Source organism: Manacus candei, unplaced genomic scaffold (genome assembly GCF_025592945.1).
Source record: "Manacus candei isolate 608988 ecotype Guabito, Panama unplaced genomic scaffold, ASM2559294v1 h1tg000065l, whole genome shotgun sequence".
Classification (NCBI taxonomy): domain Eukaryota; kingdom Metazoa; phylum Chordata; class Aves; order Passeriformes; family Pipridae; genus Manacus; species Manacus candei.
This window is the reverse complement of record NW_026138113.1, coordinates 12,329,584-12,351,280: the sequence shown is the minus strand read 5'-3', so window position 1 is coordinate 12,351,280 and position 21,697 is coordinate 12,329,584. Positions and strand designations below refer to the sequence as shown.

Here is a 21,697-nt window from a genome sequence, read left to right as displayed (position 1 = left end):
CACCCAGCAGTGAAAGGACACTCCTCAGGTACCCCTTGCTAGGGCCTTGTCAGCATTTCTGCCATCGACACAAATGGTTGTCAGAGAGTTGCAGCTTAGTTGCCAAAAAAATGAACTGTAGGCTGCAGTTTAGTATCGGGGGTCTCGGCTCAGTAGCCGTTTTGGGGTGGTTTTCTGACAGCCTTTTCCGTGAGCACACAGATGTAAATGGGAAAGCAGTGCTGGGGCGTTTGTTACCGATCAACAGATGAAGCTCTCGCAGTTACACAGACAGTAGCTGCTTTTTTAAACTCCCGTCAGCTCACAGATTGCTTTAGGCCACAATATGTTTATCATATGTCTTAGCACTGCGTGGGTTTTTTTTTAAGGCTTAATAAATAACTGGCAACAACCCTCAGCTGCCGTGCTACGAGCACAGGTCCTTTCAGCAGTCACCTGGCCAGCGCTGGGGGCTCCGCACAGGTGCGGGGCTGTTCCCGCACCCCCGGCCCCGCAGCACTGCCGAGATGTCGGTTCTTGCCCGGGGCGCCCCCCGGTCGGGGGTGGGCGGGCAGAGCCGCCTCTTCCCCGGGACGAGGCCGCGGGTCCCGGAAAGTTCCACGCGGGGCGAGGACCCCCGAGCGCTCCCGACGGGGCGCCCCGAGCGCGGGTTCCGCGGAGCGGGGTGCGGTGACAGCCCCGCCGGGGCAGCGGCACCGCCCGGGCCGGGCCGGGCTCGGCCAGCCCAGCCGAGGAGGGAGCTGCCGACCCCGCCGCCGAGCAGCGCCGCGGCCGCCTCTCCCTGCCTGACTCGGGGAAAATCATTGTTTGGCTCCGGCATTAACTACATTCCAGCGGGACGCAGCGCCCAGTCTCCTTCCTCGCATTCCTGCCCCACACAAAGGAGTCCCTGGCTCGCCGCGCCCCGCGCTCCGCTCGCCGCGCCGCGAAGCCCCTCCGGGCCGGCCGCCGCCTTCCCCCCGCCCGGGGGTGCGGGCGGGCCGCGGCCCCGCCGCGGGGCGGACAACGGGGGCGGCGGGGGCCGGGACCCGCCGAGCGCAAATTCCTCCGCGCAGCGCGCCATTGACTGGACCGGGCAACTTATTTAAGGCTGGAAAGTGACACAGGGGCTACTCGACCGCGCCGGCCGCGCTCCGCGGGCAGCCCGGCCGCTCCGAGCCCCCAGCGCGGGATGCCGCCCGGGTGACCGCGCCCCGCAGCCCCCGCAGGAGGAGCCGCGTCCCGCCGCTGCCCCGCCAGGACCGCGGGAAGGGGCTTTCTTTTGGGCTGGTTTTTGTGTTGCTGGATTTAGGGATTTTTTTGGATTCCCCCCCCCTCGCCCCCCCCTTTTTCTTTCTCTGCTCCGGGCTGCGGTTTCGCGGAGAGTTCGCCGCCCTCCCCCGCCCCGGGCCGCCGGGCTCCGGCCGAGCATGGAGAAGTACGAGGAGGACATGGCACTGAAGGCCACCAAGTTCATGGAGGACCTGTCCCTGTACGAGCCCTGCCCGGAGGGTCCGTACGGCCGGGGCGGCCGCCGGGACCTGGCGCTGCACCCCGACCTGGAGGAGACCAAGCGGGTCATCGCCGCCCACATGACGGCGGAGCAGCGGGGCCGGAAGATGAACGGCTCGGCCGCGCCGCCGCCCGCCGAAGGCTTCCCCGCCGCCCCCTGCGGCAAAGCCGCCCCGCTCCGCGCCAACGGCCGCGCGGCCGAGCCGTGCTGCGAGGAGGGGCTGTGCACCCGCTCCGAGGTGGCGCTGCCCTGCTACAGCGGCTTCGCCGACAAGGGCAAGCGCTACTCGGCCGAGGGCTATCGCTACGCCGCGGGCAGCGCCTTCGACGGCGGCTACGTGGCCAAGGGCGGCGGGCGGGCGCCCGGCGGCCCGGACGGCAAGTTCGGCGCGGCCAGTCCCCGGGCCAGCCTGGCCGCCGCCCCGCCCGGCCCCGCCGCCGAGCACGGCAAGTTCTCCAGCCCGCGCTCCAGCCTGGGCGGCGCGGCCGCGCTGTCCTACGAGAAGTTCTCCAGCCCCCGCTCCAGCCTGGTGGTGCCCGGGCAGGACAAGTTCGGCAGCCCCCGCGCCAGCCTGGTGCAGTACGACGGGGCCGCCCTGAGCCCCCGCTCCAGCTACGCCAGCACGGCCAGCGACACCAGCAAGCACTCCAGCCCCCGCGCCAGCCTCACCGGCTACGACGGCGGCGGCAGCAAGCCCAGCAGCAACCGCACCAGCGGCATCAGCATGGGCTACGACCAGCGCCACGCCAGCCCCCGCTCCAGCACTGCCAGCCAGTACTCCTGCACCGCCAGCCCCCGCTCCAGCTACTCGGACTCCAGGTACGGCCCGTCGGGCAGCGCCGAGCCCGAGGGGGCGGGCGGCCCCGGGCTCGCCCTGGCCAGCCCCCGCTCCAGCCTGTGCGGCCCCGAGGGTGGTCGTGCCCCCGCCGTGGTCAGCCCCCGCTCCAGCATCTCCAGCCAGAGCTCGCGGAGCTCCCGCGGCTCCATGAGCGCCTACCCCGAGCTGCAGCTGCCCTCGCCCCGCTCTTCCCTGCTGGGGCCCGGCCTGCAGGAGGACGGCGCGGTGCCCGAGCTGGACGTGCACCACCGCATCCATGCCCAGTCCCCGCCGCGGCACGACCAGCAGCACCCGGCCGCCCCCGAGCCGCCGCCCCCCTACGCCTACAGCCCGACCAAAGGCTCCGCTTCGGCCCCCAAATTCAAGCTCCCCTACCAGGTGACGCCGTGCCGGGAGAGCGGCCCCAGCCAGGCGGAGAGGCGGCTGGAGGCGCTGACGCTGGAGCTGGAGAAGGAGCTGGAGATGCACATGAAGAAGGAGTACTTCGGTGAGTGGGGCAGGGGGGAGCGGGCGGCTGGAGGGCGTGCGGGGCTGCCCGGGCCGGGGGGCTTTGGCCGCGGACAGGGCGGGTGTGCGGTGCCCGGGGCTGCTCTGGACCAGGTGACTGCAGAAGTCCCGTGTCGCCACAAACATTGTCTGGTGTCAGAAATGCTTGCACCATAGCTCGTTCCTGGTATGTGATCTCTCTCGTCTCTGCTCCTAACGCGGTTTGCCAGGATGTGCGATGGTTCCTTTCCACGTGCGGATGGGAGGCTTGTCTGAAGTGTTACGGGAGCTGTTTGTGCAGCAGGGGCTTACAGTGACTCTCTCCTTTGCCTTCCTCATGGGCTGCTGAAGCTTCCCCCTAAACCTCCAGCATCCCAGAGCCTGTGGTGTTTGCGATGATGCTCTCAGTCTATGGTAACTTTTGTAGACGATGGTGAAGCAATTTTTAGTGCCTCGTTCGATGCAATCTTTGTGTTAGTTGAGAGCACCTGTGGGAGCCCAGCATTGTTTCTGCCCCGCGAGGCCTTGCAGGGTCTGCTGAGCACACGAGGCTGTCAGGGGTCCGTGTCATCCCTGGGATCAGGGAGCAGTTTGGAGGAGAGCCCTCAGTCCTTGCTGAGGATAAATCGGCCCCTTTGTCATTTCCTGGATTTTTGTTGCTTCTTTATGGAAGAAAAGTAACTTGTTGAAATGCGTGAACATGTTTTGTAACCACAGTAGTTGGGATTAAGCTCACCTGTCTTTACGTTGCACTGTGTGGCAAAGGCCAGAAATGCCCGTGAAAAGCTGATGCTGGAGCGTGCAAATAGTGCCACGTTTGTCCTGCGCTGGGGATGAGCCGGGCAGCCCTCGGAGAGTTCGTTCCCTGCTTGAGCGAGGAGTGAGGGCTGTAAGCGGAGATGTAAGAGCTGCCGGGGAGGGGGGAGGAGGCCCGGGAAGGTGAGGGGCTGTGGATGAGCGAGCCCCGTGTGTGGCCTGGGAGGGAATGGTTATCTCCGTGCCTTTGTGTGCTGCCCGGGCGCGGGGAGAGGCTCTCCGGCCGTGTGTGATTCCTGAGCGGCGTGAGCGTTCCTGAGATGGAGACGTGTGTTACCTGATTTAAACACGAGATTCAGCTTGGGTTTGGCGCGACATTAGCGTTCTGTACATGGAAGGAAGGAGTTGCAGGGCTCCATGCGTTTGCCTGGGAGATGCTTGTAGGGAGGTAGAGCTGGGCCGGCCGGTGGAGGTACTAAGTGAGCGGTACCCTCACAACTGGGAAAACCCTTCTGTAAACTGCAGTGGCATAATTTCTACAAGCTTTTGTGCCCTGACAAAGGAAGCTGAGTGCAGTGTTTACTGCCTGCCTTCGTCTGTCTGGGCTTCAAAAGAAAGCTGATGATCACCCATTGCTGCATCTCTTGCAGTGCTGGCACCTGGCACGGCGCTCCTCCCCCCCGAGGGGCAGGAACGGTTCACTTCGAGTATTGCAGGAGCTGGATGGGAGGGCTCGGAACACGCGAACTGCAGGAAATGTTACCTTCCAAACTGACATGATATTCAGAGAGAGATTGAGAAATAAGATTATTCAGTGTAAGAAACAAGGTATCTGTCCTGAGCCTCTGGGAGGTGTTTCCAGTGGCCTGGGAAAGCTGAGTGTGCGATCAGGGATTCCAAGAGCCAAGGGGAATCTGTTGTGGGTGGGTTTTCTTATTTATAAGTGTTTGCAAGTGTCACTGCTTGCAGGTGTATTCCATAGCAACATGTTGCAGCATGCTCCAAACCTCGGGAGATGCAGCCAGTGTAGGATGAGCAGTGAGCTTGTGCCTTTGTGCCTACAGAGCATGTGGTGGAGCAGCACAAAGAAGCACTGAGGTGACTTGCACCCTGGAAACAGATGAAACCCTGAAAACTGGAGTGCTTTGAAAGAGAAAGTTGATTTCTGTGAGTTGTTGAGGTTTTGATAAATCCTGGTGGACTTGATCCCACGTTTTTGGTTCAGATCATCCATGTAGGTGAATGCTGAGCTTTGGCTGAGCAAGTGAACAGGAGGTTGGCAGGGATGACCACAGGCTATCGGGTCAGAGACAAGGAGGGGGAGAAGTCTGCTGTTTAGTTAGATTTACCTGAGAGGGTCTTAAACAACATTAATAAAAGGAGGCAATGAAAATGCCTTGATTTGTAGAGCAGCTTGCACAGGCTACAGCTGTGAAGTCTTTGCTTACGCTTTCACTCCTATAGCACTGTTGTCTGGCACACTCCAAAGGCAGCCGTGGGTGTTCTGTGATGCCTGTGGAGAACAGAATTGTTGAGCCAATAGTCTAACAAGGTAGAGGAAAGAGAGGAGATGGTTTAATGCTCCTTAATTAGATGAGATCAACTGTCCAGTGAGTAAATGTGAGGACACTGGGTATTTACTGTGTCCTGTCATCATTGCTGTTCTGCTCCAGCCCCCAGTAAAACTGAAAATTGAGCAGTGTGCTGTTTTGAAATTGAGGGTACAGGACTAACCAGTCCTGTGTGGAGAAGGAACAGGTCTACCCTGCCTTCAGTCTGGTTGTGGGTCTGTTTGAGTGTTCCCCTAACCACACTTGTGCTGGTAGTCCCTGGATCTTTCCTACACCTCAGTACTTTGCTGCAGGAGGAACCTATAGTCTGGGACAGATAAATACATGGTGGAGGGGCTCTGGGGGAGCCCAGCAGTGTGCAGGCCCTCGGGTCTGGTGCACTGGCAGCTGTCTGCCCATGCTGGGATGAAGAGCTCTGAGCAGTGCTGTGCTGGGAGCTTGGCTTTACTGCTTCACCTCCTCCATCCTCCCTGTCTCCACACAGGCTTCAGTGCAAAGGTAGAGAGAAGGAGGATGCCCTTCTGCAACTGGTTTAATCTGACTAAAGATGCTGGTGCTGTCAGGGAAGGGCTCTGCCCAGTTGCACAGCTGAGGGGTAGCACCCTGCCCTTCCATGTGCTCCCAGCAACACATTGCAGCCACATGCACCCACTGATCTGACACAAAACAAAGGCTGCAGAGAAGGAAGGAGGGAGGGAGGGTTGTTCATCCTTCTTGAAGAGATGGCTGGAGCTGACCCAAGGCAGAGGGTGCAGACAGAGGGCTCCAGGAGGCTGGGACCCTTCCTTTGGCAGCAGCCTGCACTTGGATTGGGCATAGCTGTGGGACTTCGTTCCCTTGTAGCTGCCTCCTATGCAGCCCCTGCCCAAACTGCTTCATCCTCAACTCTCTGAGACCCCCTGTCTGTCTCCTGCCAAGGCACTGACAGTTTAGTAAATGTGCTTAGTTTAGTGGTAGATGCTGAGAAGAGACATAATAAAAAAGTATTTTCACTCACTTTCATAACTGTTCTCAGCTCAACATTCGTACATGGTGAGGTGAATTGTCAGAGTTGTTTCAGGAATATTCTTGAAATTGAATGTTCCTCCTGAGGTGTCAACAGGACATTTGTGGGTGTCGGAAAGTCATCAGCTCAGGAGCTGTCTTAAATCCTACTTACTTTGCAGAATTCTTCAGTCTGATGTCTAGGTGTTGAAAAACACAGTTTAAGGCAAAAGCTGGATTTTGGCATGCTCATCAAAGTCATGCAGTCTTTGAGGGACTGACTGTAAACCCATGGCTTGTCAGCTACTGGGCAGGGAAATGTCATTATGCTGAGCAGTTATGCTGATTTGGCTGTTGTTTTTGAACAAGATTTCTCTGTGTGTCCTGGGACTCCACTGGTGTGTTGTCAGAAATGGAAGCAGAGTTGACAGAGGGGTGCAGGCAGCAGTCACCTACTCCTGACAGCCCCTGCTGTGCTGCAGCCATCGCCCCACAAGGGCTGTCTGCTCATCTTGGTCAGGGTGGTGAGATCCAGCACAAGCAGTGACTTAATTATCTTCAACTAAAGAGGAGATGCAAGAGGCATTGTGAGCCCAGGGAGGTGGGGGAGTGTGACTCCTGCCTATGCAAAGCCTGGAGAGAGACTAGCAAGTTTGCAACTGTGCTGTTGTCCTTCAGCACCCCTGTGCAGCCAGTGCCCTTTGTGAAGGTGCTTTTCCCCATCTCGGCACATTCAGTGCCTTCCCCACCCCTTGCTGCCACCTCCCCTCCCACAGTCCCTCCCTCCCCGTCTCTCACAGCTGGTGTGCAGAGCACAGCAAGTTCATCCCTGCTGTGCTGCTCCTCAGGGAGAAACAAGCAGTCCTGTCACAGAGCTGTCACCTTTCTTGTCTTCCTCGGGCATCTTTGTCCAACCCTTCACCCTGTGGAAAACGGCCCCTTCCTGGTGTCCTGTGCAAGGTTTACCAAGTGAAGCAGGGATGGGTTGATGTGGCAGAATGAGACACAAAGTCTGGTTTCTGTTCATAACTCTTAGTCCTCTGTCTAGCAATAGCCCATGCTTATCCTTGCAAGTAGGCTTGACTCTTGAGAGCTCCCAGGTCTTCCCAGAAAGCCACCTAGCACACATTTTTTGGAGCACCATCAAGAAATCCTGATGAAAAGCCTTTGGCCTGGTAGGTAGATGAAGGGAAGAAGTAGATCCCTTGACCCATCCAGGCCCTCTCTGCCCTTTACATTCATAGTCATCAATGTAAATCCGGATCAGCTTTTGAGCTCTACAATGTGCTCATGAGTTCAGAGCTGTGTGCTCATGTTTGTTCTGTGTGTGCAGGTGAGATCAAAGTTAACACAGGTAACAGTGGTCATCTCACAAGCTGCATTGCTTAGAGATGAAATTGGAAAATCTGAATGCAATTTAGGGAAGCTGGCAGTGTGTGACAGGAACACTTGGGAGATTTGTTAAAGTGTTCTTTTCAGTCTTAGAGGTTCCTGAAGCTTTCTTTGAGAACTGTTAGATCTTCCCTGTTTCTATCAAAATAGAGATAATGGTTAATACATCATATTGGTTTTGGAAGTAAGCAAAGATTTATTATCTGAGAATTACTTTATATTTCTCTTTCTGGTCCTGGAAATCAATTCAACATTGGTACTCAGCTGAGATCCTTCAGCATTTGCAGCTGAGGCTGTTCTGTGAAAAATCTGCTTTTGATGAGCAAACATCTAAATAGAAATAAACTTCCATGCTGTGGTCTCCTGAAGGGTTCAAACAGGCCGTGTACCTCAGAGTTTGGTTTTGCTGATCTCCCAGATATATTGCTGAAACTGAGTCAAGAGCGGTCAGGCTTTTCTAGCCAAAATGCAAGACAGCCTTCAAAAAAAGGGGTCAGGCAAGGGAGGTGTGTGTTCACTGGGGAAGGGGCAGGAAGAGCTGCAGTGAGAGGTGCTGGGTAAGTGTGAATCAGCAGCATCCTCATGGCTCGAGCTACCTGAGTGGCTTGCCCTCCTGAGTGGGTCCAGGAAATAATGGTAAATAGTGAGAGAGAAAAGAGGATCATTCGAAGGGAGGGAGTAGGAAGGCAGGGGAGAGAATATAGAAAGAATTCAATGGAAAGAAGAGGCTGCAAAAAATAAGTGTGATAACCCAAGTCAACATAGCATTGTTTGTGGTATGAAATGTGCTATGAAGGATGTGGGAGTGGTCCTGGATGGGTTCTTGCAGTCCCTGCTAGCCATGCACGTGTTTGTGAGCCTCCCTGAGGTTGGGAAGTGATAAACTGTGTCATATGTAATAACAGAAGGGGAGAGATGCAGAATATGTGTTTATATTTTAACAAGTACTGGATGTGTGTAATGTGTACAATTAACATTTGCTGGGAATTTGGGTGACTATAACTTGACAGAGGCCTGTGTTATATGAATGGGGACAAAAGCTTTCTTACCTTCAGTTGCAGGAAACTTGACTGTGAATAGGGGTATTGTTTGATGGCAAGTGGTTTTTTTGTTTCTTTTTTTTTATTTGTGCTTTTACTCTTGGGCTCTCTCTGCATTGTTGTAAAAGCACTGCCTGCAAGGGGGATGGTGGCTTCCAAAGAACTGCCGTGTGTTTTGCTAGGGCAGGTGAGGTTTCCAGTGCAGGGGGTTGGATCTGTGATACAAGGGCTGGCACAGGCACAAGTCCTGCTGTGGTGTGGGAGCTCCTGGTTTGTCACCCTCTGCTGCTGCCTCATGGTTTGGGAAATGTCCCTGTGAGTGTCCCCCAGTGAAGGTCATCCCTGGGCATGCAGGAGTGTGCCAGGGGGAGGGAGGGTTGGCAAGGGCTGAGTGGAGCCTGTGGAGTTTGGTTTGGACGTGCTGTGCCCCACGTGGCTGCAGAGCCACGAGGCCTCTGTGTGAAACACTGAGCAATTCCTTGGGTCTGCTCGGCTTTTAGGGCTCTGTCACAAGGTCTGAGCCAGGTCTGTACTGCATTCCTCAAGTAAAAGGCTCTCAAATTCCCAGAAGTAACATCAGGCTTTTAAACACACCCCGTGTCCATCGCCCCAACCCCCTCAGCTCTGCTCCCTTGGAGGGGTCAGGGAGACACCCTAAGCCAGACTGAAAGGAAAAAGAGGTTCTCCAGCATTGTTTAACTTGTATTGGCAGTTGTTTCCTCTGTGCTGGATCTTCCACAAAGATTTATGTGTGCAAATGTCCCGTTTGATGCTCAGTCACACACTGGAGATTTGTACACAGTGACGTGTGAATTTGGAGTAAATCCCAATTTAATGAGTTTAATGGATTCGGTGGCCACTGTAGTTTGCAGAGTAGAAATGTGACCCTGCTGTGAAGGAACAGGTAACTGTCAAAGTAGCTGTTGTTACAGTGTGATTGAAGTTGATGTTTTTTAATGAAAACACTCCTGAAGTTGTATCATTTTTACATCTAAAATGTGTAAATGATACAGGTTTGTGTGCTACCACTGATGGCTTTGTGGTAGCAGCAAAGATGCTGGGCTGAAATCCTTAGTATCCACAGTTAATAAATTTGGATGTAAACATCTCTTACAGCCATGTGGATATTGGATGCTTAGAAAGCACTCTCAGAGGAAGAGAATTTGCTAATACTAGACTGATTACTTCTAAAAAATGCTAAAATTATTATTAAGAAAACCCCAAACCTGGTAAAGTAATTTCCAGGTGTATAATAGGGTTGTTCAGCAGTGAAAAGGAAATAAAGCAACAGTGATAAGCCAAAGAGTTTTACTGAAACCAGAACACTTAATGCAGATGTTTAGTAAGGCCTGGGCTTGACCTCCTACCTACATCACATGTCCCAAAAGTTCTCTCAGGACAGTACTCCAAATCACATTGGCAGAATCACAGTCTGGGGGTGTCCTTGGCAGCACCTGGAGCCCCACAGGGTTGGAAAGACATCTCCTTTGTCCCAGACCCAGCCTGGGCACTGGCAGAGGGTGCAATCCTGCAGTGCCCTCCGAGGAGGTGCTTGGGCAGCTGTCCCTGTTGGGATGGAGGTGTTGGAACCCTGTGGGCCCTGCTGGGGGAAGGGGAGGTACAGTCCCTCCCTGGGTGTCCAAAGGTCTGTGTTTGTCTCACAGCCTGTCAGAGTGGAGCAGTTCTGCTGTTGGCATTGGTTGTGTCCAAAACAGTCTCATTCTGTGGCTGGAGAAACTCGGTGTCTGAGGGTATAATGTGGTGCTTGATTTCTGTGCCCATCCTGGACAAAGTGCCTCCTCTCTGACGGGGATGGGAATGTGTGATATAAACCAAAACTGAAGCAGTATAAAAGGATGAAGTGCAGGAATGTGTAGGATGTCTGTAAGTTTTATTATGAGCTTAAAAAGGCTCTCTTTGGAGGGCTGTGCTCAGCTGCCTGGAAGGTTCAAGTGCTGACAGGGCAGAGTACCTGGGGCTGGGATGTGGCATTGCTTGGAGGTGCTCCAGGGGTGTGATGGCTCCCAAGGCTGGCAGCAGGATTCCTGATGCTTATTAGGGAGCAGCCTTCATCTCTGAACAAAATTAGCAAATGTGCTGATGAGGGACCAATAAATGTGGTGTTTGGCAGGATTTTTATGCAGTTTTTCACTGTGCCTGTGTGAATGCTGTCTCTGGAAGTGCATTTTGTCCTTTTTTTTGTACATTGGAGCAGATAGTTCCATTCTGTGGTATGTGTTATCTCTTCCTATTAACCTCACTGTGTTGCTTTAACTCCCTATCAGTGTAGCCTTGCCTGTTACTGTGCTGAGACAGAGGAGCACAAGAAAACTGCCAAGAAAGCCGTGTCTCTCTTCCAGCTGGAGTGTTTCACATTGTCTGAAACATCATTCCTTGTTTTTTGGAACAATTTTACTAAATCTCTAATGTCACATTTACGTGTTCCAGTGAACTTTTAAGAAAAGGCCTATGAGTCATTAAGGAAAAAACCCCAGCACCCCAGAGCACAAACACTCCTTTAATGCTCAGCTGAGAACTACTGTGCCTGTAAAACATGGAAGGGCTCACACAGGGGCACTCAGCTAGGGGTAAGGATTTATTGCTTGTGACACCTATTTCCAAATTTGAGATGCTGGAAAAGTTCCTTTTGGCAGGTTTTGCACGAGAACCTGAAGGCAGCTGGGTCTGAACCTCTGTGGTGCTGGGGCTGTGGTGGGACACATGTGCTGACAAGTGCCCTCAGCTGTGAGCCCTGACCCTCCCTGCTACTGAGAGAAGGGGCAGAAGTGGCAGCTCCTGCCTGGCTTGGATAAAGGGATGTATTGGGCTGTTTTGTTGCTGCTGCCACCAGGGCTGAGCTGGGCTGGGCTCTGCCAGTGGGTGCCACGCACTGCCTGTGCACTCCTGGTGAGCTTTTGGGAGCTCAGGTACCCAACAGAGAACTGAGTGCCAGGGATGGGAAACCAAATAACTGTGAAAGGGGGATGTGATTAGGTTGGAGTAACAGTATGAATACTTAAGGCTGGATTTGGGGGAGATGATTAAGTGTAAAGTCTTTAATTGCAGGCAGCAGCACTGAAATGCAGCTGTGAGGGCTGATGTGGGTGTCTGTGAATGTTGGGAGAAGTGCAGGGAAGGCAGTGTGCAAGTGTAAAGAATATTAATATCACATACTGTGATGAAATAGCCAGGGAGTGGATCAAATGGACAACAAGGAGGCATTTAACAGGTTATAAAAGGTCGTGCCTGGTATGTAACATTGGTCTTTTAAGAATTTGGCTGAACAAGGTGTGTTTCAGTTCAAAATGTGTTTATAGTTTTTGTGAAAAGTAGATGGCTATAGAGGAAGAACTGCTAGGGACTTTCGGATGTTTTCCTGGCCATCCAAACATTTATTTAATTGTTGAACTGTTTCACTTGTGACACCTCAGAACTTCTGGAAAGTGAAAACAAGATGTTTTCTTCCTTTTAATGCGGCCACTGAGAAAAAATTAGAAAATTTCAAAGTTAAAATAAAGAGAAACAAAAAGCCATCCCTAAATGCAGTTTGACAGTTGTGCATATTTAGATACTTCAGCTGGCTTGGATCACATTTCCTGTGGTCTGTGGAGAGCCCGTGGCCTCTCGCAGGCCTGGGAAATACCCTTTTGTTCTGGCGGTCACTGCAGAACCCTTTGTGCTGTGCTGCAGCTCGCCCCGGGATCCCGGGAGTGAAGCTCCTGGGCTGGAGGTTGGGTGGTCCTGCTGCCCTTCCTCAGTGTCCCTCCTGTGCTGGCCCTGCCGGCCAGGGGTTTGGGGAGCTTTGGGAAAGTCCTGAACGCGGCTCCCTCTTGGGTCGGGTGTTGTTGGACTTGAAACACGAGGTCAGGGAGCTGTTCACAGGTGTCCCGAACTTAAATTAGCAGGTAATTTGAGGTTCCTTTTTGTGTGTCTTTAGCAAGTGCAAAACTGCAGCATGTGTGCAGGGCGTGGTTGATTGGAAACCTTTGGTAGAGAGGGGTTTCTACCAAAGCAGGGAGAAGTGTGACTTTGTTAATAAATGTGATAAGTCAAGCCTGGACCTGGCTGAGTTGAGAGGGCTCTGCTGCTGTGGCTTGATTCTGCTTGCCTGCCCTTGTGGTGTTGCCTTCAGTAGCATTAGAGTAGGACCTTGGTTTTCTGCCTTTTTTTTTTGGTGTGAAATTCCTGCTAAATCCATTTTTTGGGCCAAATGTTGAATGATTGCAAAATAATCCCTGGAATGGTTCAGAGCAAGGGGATAGTGGATAAATTCTGTCACTTATCCGTGGTTTCCCCTGCTCAAAAGTGTACTAACCTGACCATGTGCTGCTGGCTCCTGCCCTGTCTGTTCTTGTCATCCATATGAAATGTAGCAGGATTAGACCCACAGTCTCTGGGACTGTCTCACCTGTCACTCTCCTTTCCATCTCGCTGTAACTAAGTTAAGAATGTTGATTAATTTTTGTTGTTGTTGTTTTGTTTTATTTAAAAAAAAAAAGATAGAAAAAGCAAAAGATACTGGAGCCCAGCATCAGCTAAGGCAAAACAACTGTGTGTAGCAGGCAGTGGAAAGAGCTGTAATTGGTAAAATATTGGATGTCTCAGTGTTTCTGTGTTGTGGCAGTTGCCATGCTGTTAACCTTGAGCATCCCAGTTCTCAGGTGTACGTGGGGGAAACAGGCAATTCCTCAGGGAACAAGGCAGAAGTTCTGATGAATGGTAATAACTGTTGCAGCTCTATTTTTCTTTTTTTTTTTTTTTTTTTTTTTTTTTTTTTGCCAGGCAGTTATGTGAAAATTCTCTGCAGTTGGGGGGTTGCCCACTTTTAATCAAAGCCATGTTTCCCAGATCTAAACACTCAATGGAAAACAGATCTGCACACCAATCAAGTGTGTTAGAGTCCAAATTTTGAGCTGGTTTGAGAAATAAGCATGTAATTTTTTGAGGTGTAGGTCAGTAGCCAGTTGTCTTGGAAAGTGTGTTGGCTTGTTGTACCTGTTCCTGGCTAGAGCAGGGCTGGGCCTCTGTGGTGCAACCCTGTGAAGTGGTTCAGAGCAAGGGATGCACTTGCTCCATTGGAAGCCCCCCATGACTTGGTTGTAGATCTTAGTGCCTTAACGCAGGGGAAAAAACTCCTCAAGGCATCTCAAAATAAAATTCATGCAAGGCATTAACTAATTACAATTTTATTTAGGAGATGGAACACGTGATAAATCCAGTCCTGCCTCGTTCATGACAGTCCTGTTTAGGTCATGAGGGCATGAATGACTTGTTTCTTGGAGTCATCTCTAATTGTTTTCATTACACCACAGAGATCAGGGAATAAGTAAATTCACATCAGTGTTTTACCCTTGCCATGTTTCTCTCCCTGACTTGTCCAGCAGCCTCTGCACTTGCCAGGTCATGCCCACCATGGAATGGTCAGGTATCATCACTGCTCTGTGTTGGGGCTGTAAAAGGGATGTGCAGTTTGTCTGGGAATGTGGTATCTGACAGACAGGCACCAATTTCCTGCAAATTGTGATGTAACTAACAAAGAACAGGTGGAGTCAATGCTGTAAAAGAGGGCTGTGATGCTCTGTCCTGCTGACCTTTTCAGCTTGTACCAAGTCAGTTCTTAGCACAGAGTTCCCAAGTTGCTCTGCTCACAGGAGATGGGTGGAAGATGCATATGTTGGGATAGAGGTTGTGTCCCGAAGTGAAGTTGTGCATCCTCTGCTTTCCTCCTTTTGTCTTCTGCCCAGAGCAGAAGTCCTTAAAGGTATCCAGACCTAAACCTGGAGGGGGGTGCACAGAGCAGAGGACAGGCACAGACACGGGTGGTGCAGGTGCCCCCTGTTCCCCCTGCCCTGCAGGTGGTTGCAGAGATCACCCTGACCCTGGGTGTGCTCAGGAGGTGCTGGGGGCTCTCAGTATTATTGCCAGTTGCTTCCTTTGGTTGCCTTTTTGTTTTTTTTTCCCAAGAAACTAATGACAACTTATGTTTTTTTAATGAACTTTTGGCAGCCATCAGGTGCTGGTCTCAGATGCTGCCTTACAAAGAATTAGAAAAAAGCTGGTGGTTTTGCTTGGTCCACAGAGAGAATCTCCCAGCCCTTCTGTATGTTAGTTTTGAGGGAGACATTGCTGTGTGAGGTTGGTGAGAGTGACTGTGCTGGGAGGTGTTGCCAGTCTTGGAGAGTGGTGCAGGGCACAAGCAACACCTGCAAACAGGTCACTGCCCAGTTCAGAGAGAGGAGAGAAATCAAATCCACGGCAGGTTTGGGCTTGGAGCTTTGAATGCAGCACAGGCAAGGTTTGCCCCTTGCAGTAGTTTCTGGCAGGGCAGAGATGTGGCAATTCATTCACCAAATCCTACACTGCCCTAGAGCAATGGGGCAATTCCACGTGGGATGGAATGACTCTGGAGTGCTAGACTATACTTTTTAAAAAGTCAGACCCAAGAAAACCTCCCTGACCTATTAAGAAAATGTGAAAAGAGAAGGGGTGGCTTGGGTTAAGCTGAAACAGCCTTGCATGCTATGTAAGAGCAAACTGCTGTTAACTCTTTTGGGAACAGGCTTTCTCAGCCCCTGTTCCACACCTGGGAGGTGTTCAGGCCAGTGAAGAACCATCCCAGAAAGAGGTGATTCCCCAGAGGCTCTCCCAAAGAAAACACTTTGAAGAAGTGCCAAGTGCAGAGTTGCAAATCAGCTTCCTGGTGTGCCAAGTGTGTGAAGCTCTGCTTTTCCCTGCTTCCCACCTCCAGGGGCTTTGCCTGGCTTCCCCATGGGGGTGGCAGGAGGGATGATGGGCAGGAGTGGGGAGCAGCTCAAACCCCCCTGGCCACAGGGGTGGCCTGGCTCTGACTGGGCACCCCCATCTCGCTTTTACCTCTGTAGCTCATGAAAGAGGAAAAAAACAACCCACAAAACAAAACACCCAGAGCTCCTGAGCTGAAGGCCAAATCTTGGGCCCCTTTGTGGGCACAACTTCCTTTGAAATGACTGGGTGTTTTGCTTTTTGGACTGGCAGAATTGGGAAACCCTGTGTTGGATTATTGCCAGGTCGGAGAAGGGAAATGTTGCAAGGTCCAGGAGAAGGACTTAGTTTTGCTTTTCTGACTAAGTACCCCCTGAATAACGAGTGTTGGCTTGGAGCTCTTCCGTTCCCAAATTGGTCAGTCCACACAGGGTGCCTGCCTGGGAATTGCTAACCCTGCTCTGCAGATGGGATGACAGGCTGAGGGGCTGCCAAGGGCCACTGTGGCTGGATGGGAGCAGGGCTGGGGACTGAGTGTCCTGAGCCCCAGCAGTGCTGGGTGTTGTTCCAGCATGGAGCTGAACCCCACCTGTGGAAGGGGGTGAGGGGGGCTCTGGGAGGCTGCTGAGAGCACAAGACCAGGCACAAACATTAGCTGGATGTGACACCACAGGTGTCAGGGTACCAAGTGGAAAGAATTTTTCCACTTTCCCGTTTTCCATCCAGGTACCTCTTCCTCCAGCTGTCTCATCCCGCATCATTGGGTGAGGGTGAGGGTGCTGGGCACGTTGGGTGAGGGTGATGTGCATGGGCTGATCCCAGTTGTCAGAGTTTCTTTCTTCTCTCCTCTGATCTTTGGGTGGGGGTTGTCCCTGCCTTGACTCCTGTCCCCTCTCAACTCCCAAAGGCAAGGCCTATGTGGGCTTGTACAGAGACCAGGCTTCTGCAAGGATTTGGCTGCTCTGGTCCTCAAGGTCACTCTGAATTTTGCTTTGGTACTTAAAGCAGAGAGGAAGGTGTGCAGTGGTGGGGTGGGAGGGAACAGAGGGTGGGTCACTCTGGGAATGCCCACTGCTCACCAGCACGTGCTTTTAGGAAGCTTTTGACCTAGTGTTCCTACCCAGTGTGTAAAATGGGAGAGAGAAATCTGATTCTCAAGAAAAGGAGAGGGGGCAGCTGAGAGCTCTGGCAAATACATTGGTAATATTTGCCTAAATTTTTGAGAAATACATTATTTCACCTTTATTATGAAGCTCATGCCCGTGCATTTGTGTCTCCCCCACTGTTTTTTGGGCTTTTGCCATTTCAAGGCAATATTTGTTGGTCCATGAGCACCGGTACCAGGGCTGAGCTGAAAGTGGGATAAAACCACTTTGGTTTTAATTTGAGCAGGGCACCAAATTATGGAGGCACTGTGGGAGAATGTTAGGTCATAACTTTAATTTTGCGTTTACGTGTTGTGAAGTTGATTAGGATGCAACGAAAATGCAGGGAGAAGAATGGGAGTGTGCCCTTCTCAGGGGACAGGAGCTGCACATCCAGGTGACTATGATGTGCAAAAAATCTCCCTAAACGCTGGAGAGAAATTCCTGTTTCAAAGGAAGATCTGGGACTTGGGTACACTGCTGTGCAGGCTCAGTTCTGCACACACCATTTCCTGCTGGAACACTTACTGTTCCCCCAAAAATCGGTTACCAGCCAGAAAAAGTGTTGAACGAGCCTGCAAACAAATAATTTGAATTTTTTTGACTGTGCAAGTTACAGTTTCTCACCAAGCAGTTGACTTAAGACAACAGAGTAAGTGTTTTCTTGGGATCTAAATTAGGGTAAGACTGACTCCAAGGTCAGGTGTGACCGTTTTGGAACAAACAGTTGCATGTTTGTTTTCATCCTGCAGCTCAGGGCCGGGGCACAAACTTCTAAGTGCTGGGGGAGGGAAGAAGTGAGATAAGGGTGTTCTGTTCTGTGCAGGCTGGAGGGTAGATCAGGACAGAGGACAGTCCACGAGCTTAATCCTGAATAGGAATAAAATAGTTCAAGTTTTCTTCTCTCAAAAAGGTCCATAATCAGGTCGTTAAGAAACAGTAGCAGGTGGTGCCCTGGGCTCTTGTGCAGGGGCAGAGGAGGCTGGAGCCTGGGGGACACCCAGGATTTTGGGTCTGAGCTGAAGGTCCTGCTGGCAGCAGATGCTGAGCTATCCCTACTTCAGCAGGTGAAGGACTGAGGTACTGGCCAGGATTTAAACCTCTCACTGCATAAGAAAACATCTTTTTTTCATGGTGAGGTGCAAGTTGCTCAGCTAACTTAGATGACAGCACACACCTTGACTGAGCATCTGTTGGTTCAGGGAAAGAGAGACATGTTCTTCCTACCTGGTGTGCCATGGAGGCTTCCCTGGAGGTGGGAAGCAGGGAAAGCAGAGCACTTGGCACACCAGCCATGGCTGTCAGCTGAGTCACTGACTGCACTGCAGGATAAAAGCTGTGCCTCCCATCAGCTGAAAACCAACGGGGAGCAACCACTTTGGGTGATCCCTCGGGGCTTTTTGCTTTGCCTGAGGAGACATCTCTCTCCTGTGGTGAAAGACAACGAGAGAAGGTGGTTTGTGACTGGTACTGGAGTGAAGCACAAGCTGTTTTAATTGAGGATAAACAATGATTCCTTCTCTAAAATGAACAATTAGCTCCTCTCCAGAAATTATAAAATCATTCATCTCTCAAAGGCACCAGTGGGAGAAGCAAGGGATGTGTAGGCACCAGCTCAGTACCAACTTGTACTTCACTCTTAGCCTTACAGAGGAAACACAGTAGAGAGACTTGTCACTGATTTAGTAAAAGCTGCCCTTATTTTCATGGATATAATTACAGAAGAGGCTATATTCATCTGGAAACAAAGGCTCTAGTAATCTAAAAAAGCAAGAATAAATTTAAAAACCCAACAACTAGACTAATTCATTTAGCTAGTTTTCAAAAGATAAGTTTTGGGGGTTGTGTTTGGTTTGGTTTTGGTTTTTTTTTTAAAGGGAACATCGAGGAACCTATTTCTTAGTGGATACAGTGAAAGGAGAGATTTCAAAAGGGCTTTGGTGCAATTAAGGGAATGGTTGCATTAGGCTATGCTGTAGTGATTTAACATGTGAGAAGGGAAAAATCCAACTGAGTGATTTGCACACTGATCTGGAATGTTTTGATTAAAGGTCAGGCTTAGAAATGTATTTATGCTTATTTGTAAGTCCAAAGAGAATCCACTGGGGAGTTAAATCTCTGAGTGGGCATTTAATGTGTAAATATTCACAGGTAGCTCTTTACTTACCCATGGCATTTTGTTGTGAATTTAGACAGGAAGAGTTTTACTTGAAAACTGAAGTCCAGACTCTATGAGTACCTTCAAAAGGGGAGAGCATTTCTGTAGACTGACCTGACTTCAAATATTGAATATAAGCTCTGTACCTTACTGACTTATAGGAGTTCTGAAGTAGCAAGGGAAAAGAGAAAAGGGGGGTCCAAGAAAACTGGTTGATTTTTCAAGGATTGCAGTCTCCAAGCTCAGGAATGCTCCATCCTGACATGCAGGAAGCAGCAGGAGGCCTGCATGGATGAGCAAGGAGCTCTGAAAAGGAGATGAAAAGGATTTGAATAATGTGTAAGAGGTGGAAGCAGGGAAGGTGACCTGGGAGGAATATAAAAGTACTGCCAGAGTACACATGCTTGGGGTCAGGAGAGACAAAGCTCATCTGGAGCTGGGCCTGGTGGAAGGTGTGAGAGTCAAGAAGTGCTTCTGCAGATGCATTAGCAAAAGGAAGACCAGGGAACATGTGGAGCAGGGTGCTGGGCTGGCCTTCTGTGAGGGAGAGCTTGAACTGGGGGGAGGAGTGGTCACTGAGCTCAGCTTTAGCAAAGCTTTTGATGCTGTCACCCATAATATCCCTCTAGACAACCTGGTGGATACAGGCTGGATAAGTGGATGGTGGGATGGACTGAAAGCTGGTTAAGGTGCTGGACTCAGAGCTGTGACCAGTGAGATGAGGTCAGGTCACTGCTGGTGCATCTTAGAAGTCAGTACTGTTTGACACCTGGATGATGGGACAGGGTACTTGTCATAGTTTTGAAAAGAGATGTTTGATTTTTTTCCCTAGTGTCCTGTTTTTCCCATTCCCCCCCCATCTGTTTCTCCTGGGATAGGGGGAGTCAGGGAGGGGGTGAGGGTTGCTGTGGGTTTCTCTCCCCCCACCTGGGGAACTGGGACTTTGTTTTGTTTCTTCTGAAAGTTTTTGCACCATTTGTTCTTTATTCAGATTTCGTTGATAAAAAGCTGTTTCTTTTCCACACTTCCACCTGAAGTTTCTTGATTTCTAAGTTGTAAACTTGTTAAACTGAGACAGTCCCCCTCTACCAGGCTTGGAGATTGTACTACACTGGGAGGAGTACTGAATAGACTAGAGGGATGTGGTGCAGTTCAGCAGGACCTTGACAGGCTGGAGAAATATGGTAACAGGAACCCCAGGGAGTCCAGCAAAGGGCAGTGCCAAGTCGTGCCCCTGGGGAGCAACAGCCTCACCCAGTGCCATGAGCTGGGGACACAGTGGCTGGAAAGCAGCTCTGCAGAGGGGTCCAGTGCACTGGGGTCCAGTGGACACGAGCCAGCAGTGTGTGCTTGTGGCAAAGGAAGCCAACAGCATCCTGAGCTGGTGTTCACACCCAACTGCCTTGGATCACGGGGATTCTGAAGCTGAAGGCACGTCCTGGACATCCACCTGGCAGCTGGGTGCCCACATACCCTGTCCACCCTCAGTGTCTGGGCAGTTTGCCCACAAGAGCTGTGTCTGAATGAGGGGCTGGGAGTGAGTTGTGTCAGCTTCTGGTGTGGGTAGTCCTGGGTGGGAGATGTGGCAGCTCTCACCCCGTGCCCAGAGGGAAGCTCAGGTCTCTCCTCTGGTGCCCACTTCTCAGGTGGATCTTCTGGAGCTTAAAAGGGCACCCAACAGTTACCACATAGATCATAATCACATGTGAATTATCTTTTATTACTTTTGTCATGATCCTAATCTGAACCACTGCTTTAGTAGTAGGGAAAATATTTACCACTGACATTGCACGTGGGGTTTGCACCAGGCTCTGCAACGATGGATGAAGAGCCAGCACAGCTGAGGTGGAAAGAGTTACCTCTCTTTGTCACTTCTGTTTTGCTGAGTATTTTAATTAAAACCAGAGAGGGGGAAATTTCTCACACTGTTTCCAATTTTTAGTGGTTTCACCTGCTGTTGAAAATTGCATCAAGACATAACAGTACAGGGATGATGTCAAGAGGAATGAATGCTCCTTTTAGTGGCTATGAATAGAGGCTTCTCATATCAGTTAAGTGTTCACTTAAAATTAGGAGAAGATTACAGGTTTATGTTATTTTTTAGCCAGTCCTCTAAGACGTAAATTAGCTAACATTTCACCACTTCATGTAACCTTTCAAACTGGAGAAGGGAGGTTTGGATGATGAACTGCGTAAGGTCACATTTATTTGGAGATGTTTGCTGTAGCTAACAACGTGGCAAATTACCTTCCTAACCCTTCAGGCTTTTCTATCTGCTCACTCTTTCCCTGCTTTTGCAGTTCTTGAGTTTGCTTTTTGTTGCTTCTAGAAAGATTTTTAAGGAATAATTGTCCCAGAGGAGTTTGCTGCACAACTGTGTTTTAGTTGTATTTTGTAAGTGTTGCGAGAAATTTAGGCACAACTCCTTTGCTGCTATCTTGTGACTCTGGGTGGTGGAGCTGATGAGTTACTCACGAAATAAGAGATGTCTGGGTGGTGGGGTGTCAGGAGTGGGAGAGAAGAGCATTTTGTCTCTTGTTCATCACTTTGACTTGAGTCTGGCATCCAGCTCCACAAGAAGGGGAGTCCATCTTTCAAAAGCCAGCTTGAAAAGCAGATACCTGGCTGTCTTGGTGTGGAGATGGTGAGTAGGGTGTGTGTGGAGAAGGCACTCAGTGCTAGTTCTACCCTGAAACGTGGTTGGGTCCTGCAGTGCTGGTTGGCAGCTGTTTTGTGAAGACAAGACTTGTTGGGCCCCAATGTCACCGTGCACGGTGACCACTTGGAAAGATAAATCCTTTCTGCCCTAAAGCAAATGGCCTTTGACATGAGCCATTGAGGCCACAGGGTCTTTCACTGTTTGCAGGACACGTGTTCCTTAATGGGAGCAGCTTAGCACTTGAGCTGAAGTGGTTGCAGGTTTCTCCATCCAGGCTATGGGCCAAGGCTTTGGCTGCAGGTGCAGTGGGCAGGTTGTGACAAGAGCAGATGATGCCAAAACCCTTTTATGGCTGGGGTTTGCCTTTTATGCCAGGTCCTTCCTGAGCTGACTTGCTGGTCAGTGTCTTGTGCATTGTCCTCAGTGTCTGGGTTC

At 51.1% G+C, this 21,697-nt stretch overlaps 1 protein-coding gene across 1 annotated transcript in view; it reads left to right on the top strand.

The window, feature by feature from the left end:
• Positions 1 to 299: 299 nt before the first annotated feature.
• WTIP (WT1 interacting protein) overlaps positions 300 to 21,697 on the top strand; it is an 86,004-nt gene continuing 64,606 nt past the window's right edge. Inside the window, exon 1 of the mRNA XM_051805812.1 lies at positions 300 to 2,817. Coding sequence (XP_051661772.1) covers positions 1,410 to 2,817 — 1,408 coding nt within the window. The 5' untranslated portion in view covers positions 300 to 1,409. The remainder of the gene's footprint in view (positions 2,818 to 21,697) is intronic.